Raw genomic sequence first — 12696 nt, forward strand, 5'->3', positions numbered from 1 at the left:
GATGCACTAAGTGACTATAATAATAATCAAGGCAACTAGCTGTCGATTTACTACTATTACTAGGCATTAGAGCCCACCCAGTCCAGCTTGGAAAATCTCTTCTGAATCTCCCCTTGGTTTATTCAGTGCCTCACCAATTGTGCCAACAACCCTACCTGAAGGGTCTGCGAAAGCTTCACAAAATCTCTCTGCACTTGCTCACTAACATCCAGTTCCGTCTGCAGCCGCTGAGCTTTGTTCTTCTCCTCAAACATCAGCTGCTCCAGGTTTGCCTGAAACAAGTTTTAATTTGCATGAAAGGGCTTATCATTGCACTGTAAGATGGCCCTGATGGTCAGGGGGCATTGGAGTGGCAAATAATGGGCCCCCCTTTTTTTTTACATGAGCACACCCTATTTTCATTAATAGTTACCTTTGCAGCCAACTCCTTCTTCAGTTGCTCCTCAAGGCTGTTTCTCCTTTCCTGTAAGCTTTCCAGCTGTTGGTTTTTCTCCTTCAAGGCGGATTCCAACTGTAAAATCAAGAATAAGTTGCATAAGGTTCAACACTGCCCTTGTCTGGCATTCACATGCATGAATTGACTGCAAGTTAACTAAATCTTACAATTCCCTGGCCTTTAATAAAACGAGAATGGAAAAGCCTACAGTCAACAAACACTCTCCTTTATTGAACAGCCCCAGAAAACTTACCCCAACTGCAACTCCTGGGCAAGTGACACCCACCTGCTCTCCAGGGGCTGCTGCTACAAGGTGGACAGAGAGAGGCTGTTTTTCACCAGAGCATGTCAAACATCCCCTAAAGCATCCAGGTGGAACCCTTACCTGCTCCTTCCCTGCTTTAATTCTCTCCAGTTCTGTTTTCAGACTGGAAGCAGCAGCTGTAAGAGAAGAGAGAGACTTTCAGCTCATTAACCAACCTTGTGTTCAGCTCATGCTGGCCAGGTAGGGACTAAAGTCACCAACACCTCTTTCTCACCGATGGAATTCCATAAAAGACTGTTCATCATATTTCAAGGTGTATGTTCCTGTCTGAGCCTTTAGCTGCTGATTTTTTCCTCTCAACTTATCTTGGCACGGAATATTAGGGCCCTGCCCTCCCTTTGCAAAGGGAAGGAGGCTGAGCAGTGGCAGGTGGCTACCTCATACCTGTGCTCTGTTCTCAGGAACCTACTAGCTCTCAGGCATAAATATGAAGCACCTTGTCCTGTGACACAAAGCTTGTGCCATCTATCTAAAATCAGTAGAGATAAGAAGTTTCTATGGGGGAAGGAAAAGCTTGTTTATGTACTTATTTTTATTTCCTAATATTTACACCCTGCTTGATTGCAAAAAAACCCAACAACCCCAAAACCAACTCCTCAAAGCTGTTTACAAAAAGATAAAATCATTTTTTAAAAAAAATCACAACCACTGTTGTGTTTGGCTATGATTAAAGTCTCACACAGACCCTACAGCCAGGAATACCTTTGTATGGCAGGCTGAGGACTGGGAAAAGGTTCTAGAAAGGGGAGCAGGGAATTCCATAAGCAAGATGGCCAGAGGAGGAGTGCACTTGAGTGTGGAAGAGCCTAGGGAAAGGGGAAGTGTCTGATTGAGGCAGAGGAAATGAGAAGAGGATAAGTGCTGTGGACAGGCTGCATGCTACGTCTGCTGCCACTAGACGATTGAACTGGCAACCCTAAGGAGGCAAGGAGGGTCAAGAAGCAGCAGCTAGAGGCAGGATGAGGAAACAAGTACTCAATTTCCCATATCAATTTCAACTAGCCAGTTATTTGGTTACAATATCCCATTTCAAACATTGGACTTTTTTCAAGTGGTTTCATTAAAGCACATTGGGCATGACCCTGAAAAAGTTTCTTGGGATGCTCCTCTCAATATGGGAGACGAGAAGTGGAAAACTAACTTTCAAGATATTGCAGAGCACTTTGAACACCTAAGAAGTGTGGTTTAGATGCAATGAATGGCACTGATCCTTCTGTGCAACTAGAGGAGCAGTTTCCTTCCAGCTCAGGGTACCTTTCTGCTCTGGGGCTCAGTGCTGCCCTCTCCCTCCAGGCCCAGAACTTGCCCTTCTCTAACCTATTTCCTCTTTGCAATTCTCTATTTCCAGCTGCAGAGTCTCCTCTATGTTCTCTTTCAAACATTGCTCAGCTTGAATCTGCTCTTTCAGGAACAAAATCTCCGCCTTCAGCTTTTCCTCCAGGTGGTCTGCTGCTGTCCGCACACTAATGATGTCTTCCCGATATTTGAGGACCAGGTCGCGGAGTTCCTGAAAGGAAGGTTGACACAGTTCTAGAACAAAGCACTCTCTCTTTCCCATGCCCAGACACAGCCCTAGCGTAACAAAATATTTACCACCCTGCCCCCTGTAGAAACCGGTTTTAAAATTAGCAGAAGAGGGAAGTAAACACTAAAGAGAGAAACCAACATTAGATTCCCCTCCCAAAAAAGCTGTGTGTCCAAATGGTAGATAATCTCTTTCTGAAAGTCAGTTGGGGGATGGTGGCAGGGTGAGGAAGAAATGTTGTGGAAGTAGAGATCCACACTGAGGAGCATCTGACAGCAAGGTCCCATGGCCTAAAGACACCAGAGCAAAGTCCTCAAGCAGAGAATGATGTCTCAGCAAAGAGGCACCTGTGTGAAATTCCTAGAGTACAACTGGAAAATACATACTAGTGAGGAGGGAGCAAGGATCAAGCATGATATTCAGTAAAGAGATGTCACATTTTCTAGGAAATCTTATTTCTTTTCACCCTGTAGAGTCAGGGGAGGGAACTGATGGGGGAAGGTGGTATGGCCAATTAATCAGGTATGGCCAATTAGACTTGGGCTCACCTCTAGGGGATGAAACTTGGGACATTTTGTATCTGACAGAGAGAAAGAGATGGATCATTGGCACCTTTCAGCAACCCAGGAAGGAGGAAGTGAAAAGGTGAGAATCGAGAGACAGAGATGTTCAACCCACTCCTGGTCAGTGTTAGAAACTGAGATATGAAAGCTAGGAGCTAAATGGCACCTTAAACACAGGTTATGGGCACAGCAATGGAATGTCTAGGCACACTTTTTATAACAAGTATACAAAGCTGACAATGAATGAACTGCAGCTAAAATATTATGTTCATTTTTCACATGGTCTAGTCCTTCCCTTGCCCACCCCCTAATATTCTTAAGAGGGTCTTTTATCCAGTCTTAAGAGAGTAGCTGGAAGTGGGGAGGCAGAAAAAGGTCCTCCTTTCCTTCCACTCTGCAGTTTTAATCTGAAATCTTAGGCACAGTACTGCGCCCCGAGCTCAGAAACTGCTCGTGGTAATGAAACCCCCTATCGCAAAATGCACCTAAAACTATGGGAGTTTCGAACACTGCTCCTGGTAGACAGAACCATCAAGGGAGGAATTCCAGCCTGAATGCATGGAGGATTTTGGAAATGTGACAGGCAGGTTGCTATGCAATGGGGAAGGTTAGGCCATTGTCCCAGGTACACTGGACTTTTAAAGGAACAGGCATTCATTTCATTGTCACACTTGTGTGCACAGCAGGCTCACTTGTGTATGTGCCCAGAAGTTAAGATCAACAGGTACTAACCTAACCTCTCACTGGGGCAGAAGTGAGAATCCTTGTGTTTGTGTGGACACAGAGGCACCTGAAACTAACTTGTACATCTTTACTCAACTATCTCCCTGAGCTTTTAATGTTGAGAATAACTTCCAGTCAATCACCACAAACGTATTTTCCTACCTCTCCAGATTCTGGCAAGATAAAGTCTTCAGCCTGCTGCAAAGAGACATGCAGGCAATGTTTTCCTTGAAGGCTTTCATTGTCTTTCTGGAGTCTCAATAACTCCTCTGAGACATGTTCCCTCGACTGCGTCAGGACAGCCTCCGGTGGAAAAAACACACACAAATATTTCAAAGTCACGGTTTCAAAATCAATGAAGTTGCATCTCCAACATTTTCTAAGCTCACGGAAGGTAAAACACTACTTCTCTTTGTGTCAACACCTACCCCAGACTGGAAATAGGAAGTGATTTTAGATTATTTATGAATCAGTGGGAATTAAACTGCTGCAGAAAAACACCTTATAACTAACCAACCAAATATCAATTGCATCATGGTTTCTCATTCCAACAAACAGCTTATTGCCAGAAGCAGTAAAGGATAGATGTGTCTTTTTTTGTCCGCAAGGTTGCCCTTGCTCCATTGCAAGGTCAGAGTTCTCAATTACCTCAAAGAGCTTTAATAGCCTTAGAAAAGTTTAACACTGAAAGTAAAATCGATTGCAGCAGACACAATTGAACAATAATTCATACCGACATGATTCCGAAGGTAAACAGACAAAAAAAGGAATCTTGTTACATGAAGTGAAAAGAAAAATTGCAAACACCCAGTACTAGGATGACAAGAACTGTTCTACTGCTCAGAACTGAGTGTGCAAATAAGTATGCATTTGCTGTTTACAAACTTTGCATTCAGCCTTCATCAGTAAAACAATTTCATGGTTGGTAACATTATGAAGAAAAATCTACACTGCCAGTCAAGAAAAGGTATTACAAAATCTAAAATCAGTATCTGCACTTACATATGAAAAAGAAGGAAGTTAAAGGCAAAAACCAGTTTATGATAGGCATATTTTGTGCCTGTCTCCTGAATGGAAGACTGACCCACTGGTCAAGACATGGGCAAACATTTCTAGCCTAGTGTCCATTCCTATCACTGTGAAGTTTATGGGACAGAGCCAGCAACAAACGACACTAGGAAGACACTTTGGGCTCATAGATACCTGAATCCCACCTGTGTAATCCCTAATCCACTTTTCCCACTGTTCTAGTGTGCAGATAGAGTGGGTTCAAAAGCCATGGAAGCAATACAGGCCATTGCTGGATAAGAATAAGCTACCCCAGGACAAGATGGAAGACATAAAACCTCTGCCATCAACCGTCCCCAAGAGTCTTTAGGTTGAGCATTTACCACCTTCTAACAAGACACCCTTTCTGGCCTTTACACTGCAGGCAGAATCCATCATTATGTTATTACTTATTTATTGCATTTGTATCTCACCTTTTTTCTCCAAGTAGCTCAAGGTAGTGCACATGGTTCTCTCCCCACCCCATTGCATTTAATCCCCCAAACAACCCTGTAGGGTAGGTTAGTCTGAGGCTGTGACTCATGTGGGGACTGAACCCTTGTCTCCCAGCACTCTAACCACCACACCATGCTAGAAGCTCTGCTGGATTCCTCTGCATCTCTCAGGACATGATCAACTGAGATATCCCTACTCTTATTGCTGCAGTGTCCTCAGCGCCCCCTTCCCCTGCCTTTCTTAATATTCCTTAGAAAGTGGCCATCTTGATGGGTTCCCCACCACCATGTGCATATTTAGGCTCCTCCAACAGCTGGATAAGCAGAAAGAGCAAGGAAACAGATGCACACCTAGCTTTGCTGTCAGGAGTCAGCCAGGTACAATCTCCTTATTTCTCTCTCTATATATATACATATATGTAGGTGAGGATGGACAGCACTTAAGCTTGTTAACTGCCTGGCATCAACCATTCTTTGCCTTGGAAGGGCAGGCAAGTGGATAATTGCAAGGCTGTCATTTGGAGTAAAAAGCCATACAGCGACATTATTTATTTATTCAAAACCCCAAGATTATTTTTAAAAAGTCTGCATTTCTTTTACCATTTGGTCCTGGACATCTCTCCTGGCTTGAGAAAATGCCTGTTGCAGTTCGCTAAGCAGGGCCTCGGACTCCTGAACTCTAACAACAAGCGAGGAGATCTGTTAAAGGGGAGGGGGGAAAGAAGACCTTATCAACCAACACAAATATAACACAAAAAGGAAGAACTATACAAAGTTTTCAGTAGATGGTGTGTTGCCCCTTGCAATGTTTCAGTCAGTATGTTCAAACTAAATTCAGTATTGTTGAAAGGGCCACGGACAGATTGGTGGGGATGTCTATTAGTGCAGGAGTTTCTGGTACATGGTTTCTTATATAGCATGCAACTGAAGTCACCCAAGTAGCTTACTCAACAGCAGTTGATAAAATTTGGGAGGCCATGATTACATACATTCCATTTGTCTTCCATTTTCTATGTGGAAGATCTTCAAGCTTCTGATCACATATCATTCAAGCATAGATGCATTTGATTCCTCAATTTATATACTGCTTAAAATATTTTTTAAAATCTTTCTGATCAGCGTACAGATAACTGAAACAACAACAGACAACTTAAAACAAAATATTACAAAAATGCAGAGTGATGTATAAAAATGTGATACAAAGTTATTGGTACATGTAATACAAGTTAATACAAAGTTACTCATATATGTAAATCAATATCTATTCATTTTCCTTCTGACACATTCTCCCTCTCAGCCTCTGGATTCTCACCCAGGGGCAAAACCAACTCTCGGCTCACCTGCAAAAGTCTCACAATGAGAAGAGTTCTTGGAAACAGCAAGCATCCTAGCCTCTCACTCTAGACTTGCTGTTTATGGGCAGGCCCAAGGTGGTTGGTACTTCCTCAGGCTGCGCACATATATTTTTCCGGCTATGATCTGGCTACATAACTTTCACACATCTAAACTTCTCCTTAGGCTATAAAAGCAGCAAAGGAGTCTTGTGGCCTCTTGAAGATTAAATATGGTATTCAACTACGTAAACCCCTTTGAAATTAATGGACCTAACTTAAGTCATGTTCATTAATCTCAATGGGTTTATTCTGTGTAAAACTTAGCTGAATACCACCCCTGCCAATTTATTATGGCATAAGGTTTCATGGACTACAGTCCATTTCATCAGAAGCATGCAATGTTATCCAGAGTTATATACATGGTGATGGTGATTTTATCGTTTCTGCCGGAACACAACAACATAGAGAAGTCTGGAAATCCTTGGCTTGTTTTACTCTAATGGTCCCCAGAAGCCTGCCTGTGATACTCTGTAATTAGGGAGTTTCCTTTTTCCCTTAACTATGATATTGTTTTATCATGCATTCTTCCTTTTCTTTTGTCTATATTTTTAAAATATATATATCAAACTAAAATTCCATGGTTGGTTGATTGTTTTATATCACTGCCATTAAGGGAAGCTGTTTACATAGGGAAATCACACATATGGGGTTAATCTAGGGCTGGAATAGAAGCATCAGCTTTTCTTGAGTTATTCTCCCAAATCTCACACTGGGTAGGTATTAAGCTGGCTCTAAATGCTTGACCTTTGAGAGTACAGGGTTAGATGAGAAGAGGCCACTTCTTTCCTCTTCCCTCCTCATACCTTTTTTGCTTTTGTGCTGTGTCTTTTTAGACAGCAAACCTATCAGCAAGGACTGTTTTGTCTTAATTAATTGTATGTACGTTGCTCTGCGCTTACATGGCAATTAACAGCAACTGAAAATAAATGAAAGCTCTTCAATACCAGTAATTGTTTTTTAAAAACAGTAGTAGTTGCCAATCGTCAGAGAGACGTCTCTCCCCCCCCCCCACACACACACACACTCAAAACAGTTCTGCTAAAAGCTTGAACTGTTCTTCCAGGGAACTCTGGGGTTTTACAATGAAAAAGGTTCAGGCCTAGGATACCCTTCTGCAGACTGCTGCTCTTCCTTTAGGATTTTGCTTCTCTCCAGGTTTTCTGTACCTGATTTCCTGAATCTTCAGTGCTTTGTTTCATGTACTCCTCCAGCTCCTGTTTCTCTCGCATGGTTTTTTCGAGTTGGTCATTGGCCTGCCTCAACATCACCTGAAGCTTCTTCACCTATGTGGTTAGGACAAGAGCACACCATAAATTGCCTTTCTTCTAAAAGAGGGTGGGGTGAGGACAACTGTCCAACAACAGTATCATAGAATTGTAGAGTTGTAAGGAGCCACAAGGGCCATCTAGTCCAGCCCCTGCAATGCAGGAATCTTTTGCCCAACGTGGGGCTCAAACCCACAACCCTCCGAGTAAGAGTCTCATGCTCTACCAACTGAGCTATCCCAGTAGGTCAGCATTCAGTGACCTCATGTTCTCTAGATGCTCTGAACTTACAACTGCCTTGGCTGATGAGAGTTGTAGTTCGAAACATCTGGAGGGGTCAAGACTGCCGTAGATTAAAAACACACACCATGAATTAATGTTTGCACTCTTGATGAGAGAGTGGCTGTGACCAAAGGCCTCCTTGTATAGGATGCAACCTTTTCCAACACTGCAGCAACTGATTCATTGCAAAGAATTCTTTTCCTAACTGTAATCAAAATTCTTTTCCTAACTGTAATCAAAATGTTGTACAACTTGCCTTTTCTTCTCTGCAAAAAAAATCAAAAGCTTTCTGTAAAGACTGCAAAAATCAAGTATGCCAAGTTTTCTAGATGTAGGTGTAGCTATGCACAAAAAAGCTGAAGTGTAACATATTTTAAATGTGAAGAAGAGCTTGAACTTTTGGACATGAGAGACTCTGAAAAATCTGGTAGCAGTTACCATAATCTGTCTGTCAGAGGGGCTTGTCTACATGATCAATGAACCAAGGGCAGCCTTCTCCAACCTGGTGCCCTCCAGATGGGTTGGGCTGATGGCAGTTGCAGTCCAAAACATCTGGAGGGCACCAGGTTGGCAAAAAGGTTGCCCTGGGTTAACAACCCACAAACTCTTTTCAACCTCCAATTTTAACTCAAGGGGTGAATCAGAGGCTGAAGTGAGTTGAAAGAGAGGAAAGGAGCCCCTGCACAAACTCAGGGGCTCTTGACTCACCTCTCATGCAAACAATAGCGGAGTTGTTATCACTGATGTGCAGAGGGAGGTGGAGTGCAGAGTTCCCTGCAGCCACAAGTGACCTGCGAATTAATTATACGAGAACGTGAGTGCTGCATTGTGACTGGGTGTACTGTAGACCTCCTTGATCACGTGGAGAAGGGATCCCTGCATTGAAGGGGGTTGAACTAGTTGATCCTATGGGTCCCTTACAACTCTACGATTGTCAATCCAGGAAACCATCCCCGAGTCAACAAACTCTAAAATTCAACCTCAGCCAACCCTAATCTTGCAAACAAGGTCTCTACATCAGAGATTGGGAACCTACAGCTATTATAGAATTCCAAATGGACTCCAGTTCCCAACAGACCCAGCCAATAGGGCCAGTGCTGCTTCTATAATACCAGAGGGTTGGTTGCAGGCTCCCCACTTCTAGAAATGTGAATCTCAGAAGAATATTGACTGAAAGTACAGTTTGAGTCATGCTTCATTTGTGAATTGCCTAGCCCTAAACCATCCAAACTTTATGTTTTGCACAAACAGCAAAGAGGTTTTTATTACAACTGCTTTGACACTGGTAACACTTGCAATAGGAAGGAAGATTCCCTTTCCTCCACCACCCTGGTGTGTGTTGCAACTCTGCCAAAATAGTAAAACTGATGGCACTTATGCACAGAAGGGAAGGGGCAAGACAACTCTATGTGAGACATTTTAATAATAAAGTAATACAGTACAGAAGTTCTTGTTCTGCAACACATTTTTAGCAGGGGCAGTCTTTGAACTGCACAAGGCCCAAGGCCACAACACTCGCTCCACCCCCCAGATCACACCTGCCTGAGCCCAGATGCAGCCAAAGGCCTTCTTTACCGTCCTCTCTCTGCTAGAAGTAGCAACAGAGGATTCAGAAGCCTGATGCACTTCAGCTGCTCATTCTCATTTGCCTGTTCTTGACTTGTGCATGGGAATCAGCAGCTGAGATGCAGAACAGGAAGAGCTCCACAGCTTTGCGGCTGCCACAGAAGAGAAGGTGGTTAGACCTTATCAGATGGGCAATATGCAGGGTCCCAGGTGTTGGGGACTCAGCTGGGTCTAGACTGAGCCTTTGAGAAACCAGCTGCCTCCCGTTTTAATTTAGTGCAGCGTCCCCCGACCTGGTGCCCTCCAGATGTTTTCAACTACAACACCCATCAGCCCCAGCCACCGCAGCCATGCTGACTAGGGCCCATACTGAACCTCTGGAGTTCAGCAGGTTGGTTTAGTGGATGGGCGGGTTCAGACTCAGATAAAGATGCATCTATTGATTCCCGCCTTTCAGATAAGAAACCACAACTCAAGAAACACTCATGATCCAAGAGATATACTAGTCACATCTTGAACTGAGACTCAAAGGTCGCTGTTTGTGAGATATTTCGAATGTCCAGTGATAATGGCAATCTTATCAGATCTTTCAGGGAGGAAGGATTCTAAGTTTTTAACCTGAAGGTTGAATAAGGAAATAGATCAACACAGGTGGGGTTTCTCCCTTAAAATGCCAATTGATTATAGAAGAGAAATGCTGACCATGTGCTCTGCTGACTTGGCTAGGGAGTTGTTAATGTATATATTTTTACTGTTTTGAGGGGGGTGGGAACCAGATACAACAAAGGAAGAAAATTCTTACAAAAAGAATACCAAGCGTGCAAGTAAGCTCACAAGTAAAAAAACACACCACATAACCCATTGAGTTTCCTGTCCTTTCCCAAGCAATGCATGTACACTAAAATGTCAGAGTGAAGGCACATAAGAAAGTACGCATATAACACCAGGGTAAACTAAGAAAATGCTGTGTGTAAGAGACAAAATAAAAGGAAAAAAAACTATGAACAACAGGTAAGTAGAAAGAGCCTAACAAGAACTTGAGCAAGAGTGAAACATTCAGCCACAAAGCAATGAAGTTAAGCATTTCAGATCTTTGTATAATGTAACTGAGGAAGTGGATTATTGATTTCACTATTAACACAGCCGACAAAGGAATACTGCTAGGGAGATGTTAGATACGTCAGATTTAACAAAGTTGAAGCAGATGCAGAAGACGATGTAGAAGATAAAGAGTGAGAAAGGATGGCTTCCTAATTTCATACAGCCCATGGCCTAATTTTACAGAGGTGGGGAGCCAGGAGGAGGAAGATGACGACAGGAGAGGAAGAAAAGCCGGACAGATGGAGCCATGTGGAAGGAGAGAAGATCACTTGGCAAGCAATCAGTTCAGATCGCTGGCAAAAGTGATCTGTCCTTCCCTGAGGAGCCCACTGGAGGGGAAGGGGGGGGGGAAGGACGATGGCAGAAAGAGAATAAGAGTCTGACCCCCTTCCACTTTTGCTTCTGCCCAACACCACCCCAGGGTGCAGCCCCTAACACATTACTACTGCAAAGGGATGTGGATGTGGCCCTAAAAAAAAAGTGGTTTCCTACCCTGAAAGCAAATTATACTTTACAAGAAAAGAAGCAATTCTGGGAACCACAGAAACACCCCCCCCCCCGCAAGTGTCAACATTTCTGCCCCTTTATACTGAACTATAGTAATAGTTCTATGTGAAAATTTTACTTCTGTCTGATGCTCCAGGAATCATTTTATTTTCTCATTTCAAAGGTTGAAGGCTGGCCAGCTTCACTTCTGCCAACGTCCATGCAGCCGAGAGCTATGCTGCCCTGTAAGTACTCAGTGAACTGGTAGCAACTTCTAAGCACCAAGACCCTTTTGCATGGAAGAGAGCAACCTTGGACCCACCTGATCCCTGGTTTCTGCCTCCTGGATCTGGATTCCTTGCAACTGTTTCTCATAATTGGAACACATATCGCAACGCCGGCCCAGCTTGTTCCCAGCGTTTTGCACCTGGAGAACATAAAAGTCATCATTTGCCATGGAAGCTGCAGAAACTCTGCAAAAACAATGCCAAAGTATCACAGAAGACTGCACTGTGATGGCGGCTGCAGCAACTGCTGGTGGAGGTTTAAGGATTCTGGGCAGGGCAGAGCAGTTTTTTGTGTTTGGTGGATGCACCATCCTCCGGAGCAGCAATCTTCAGGAGGGAGGAAGATGGTGGATACAAAACTTACCTCTTTCTGAAGGAGATTCCACTCGGTTTCACTAACTAATCTGTAACCGCTAGGAGATACGTAAGCGTTCTCAACACTCTGTGTGATGCTGGAGAGCAGGGATGCTGTCTCCTCCTGCTCCGGTGTCATCGCTGTGATTGCTTTCTCTTGGTCTTTGGTTAACATAAACCCACTGGGCATTTGCAGAGAGCCAAGGGAGGCCGTGTCAAAGTTCTCTGACATAGAGTCCGCCCCAACTAAGGGTCCAAAGTCAGATTCATCAAGATTCCCAGCCGATTTGGCTTTGTTGTTGTAGCCCAGAGTTTTGGCCTGCAAGGATCCTGATGTTCCCAAGCTGTCCGTTGACTGTGCCCTCCGCAGCCCCTCTTTGAACATGTCGTTGTCTGACTTGAGAGATTCTCCCGAAGACAGCAGGGCATCTGTGTCGAGTGAGTGGACTGAACCGTGAGTACTGTTTATGTGCACCTATAATTTAAAGAGAGATAAAAAACACTTAGGCAATGCTTACAGCTGAGAAGAGAAGAAGCTGCCTTATACCAAGACCCAATCCTGTCTACTCTGACTGGCACCTTTCCTCAAATTTCTTTGCAATGTTTGGGACTTTTTCATTCAGAGGAAAGGCAAGGAAGATAGAAGTTTATAAAGTTTTGCAGAGCATGGAGAGAGCAGATAGAGAAAAGCTTTCTTCCCTCTCTCATAACACTGGAAATCAAGGGCATTCAATAAAGCTGAATCTTGGAAGACTCAGGACAGACAAAAGGAAGCCCAACTTCATGCAGCACACAGTGAAACTATGGAATCTGCTCCCATGAGAGGCAGGGATGGCCATCAACCTGGATGGTTTTAAAAAATGACTGGACGAACTCATGGAGGATAT

At 43.7% G+C, this 12696-nt stretch overlaps 1 protein-coding gene across 3 annotated transcripts in view; it reads right to left on the reverse strand.

Moving 5' to 3' along the window:
* RABEP1 (rabaptin, RAB GTPase binding effector protein 1) overlaps positions 1–12696 on the reverse strand; it is a 51592-nt gene that overhangs the window by 3858 nt on the left and 35038 nt on the right. For all 3 annotated transcript variants that reach the window (XM_081890305.1, XM_081890304.1, XM_081890303.1), the window contains 9 exons: positions 11820–12284; positions 11491–11595; positions 7635–7751; positions 5675–5773; positions 3735–3875; positions 2079–2268; positions 822–877; positions 413–511; positions 156–272 (listed from right to left, as the gene is read on the reverse strand). In XM_081890305.1, coding sequence (XP_081746431.1) covers positions 156–272; positions 413–511; positions 822–877; positions 2079–2268; positions 3735–3875; positions 5675–5773; positions 7635–7751; positions 11491–11595; positions 11820–12284 — 1389 coding nt within the window. The remainder of the gene's footprint in view (positions 1–155; positions 273–412; positions 512–821; positions 878–2078; positions 2269–3734; positions 3876–5674; positions 5774–7634; positions 7752–11490; positions 11596–11819; positions 12285–12696) is intronic.

Source organism: Podarcis melisellensis, assembly GCF_964234715.1.
Source record: "Podarcis melisellensis genome assembly, chromosome: 15".
In the NCBI taxonomy this organism is placed as follows: Eukaryota; Metazoa; Chordata; class Lepidosauria; order Squamata; family Lacertidae; genus Podarcis; species Podarcis melisellensis.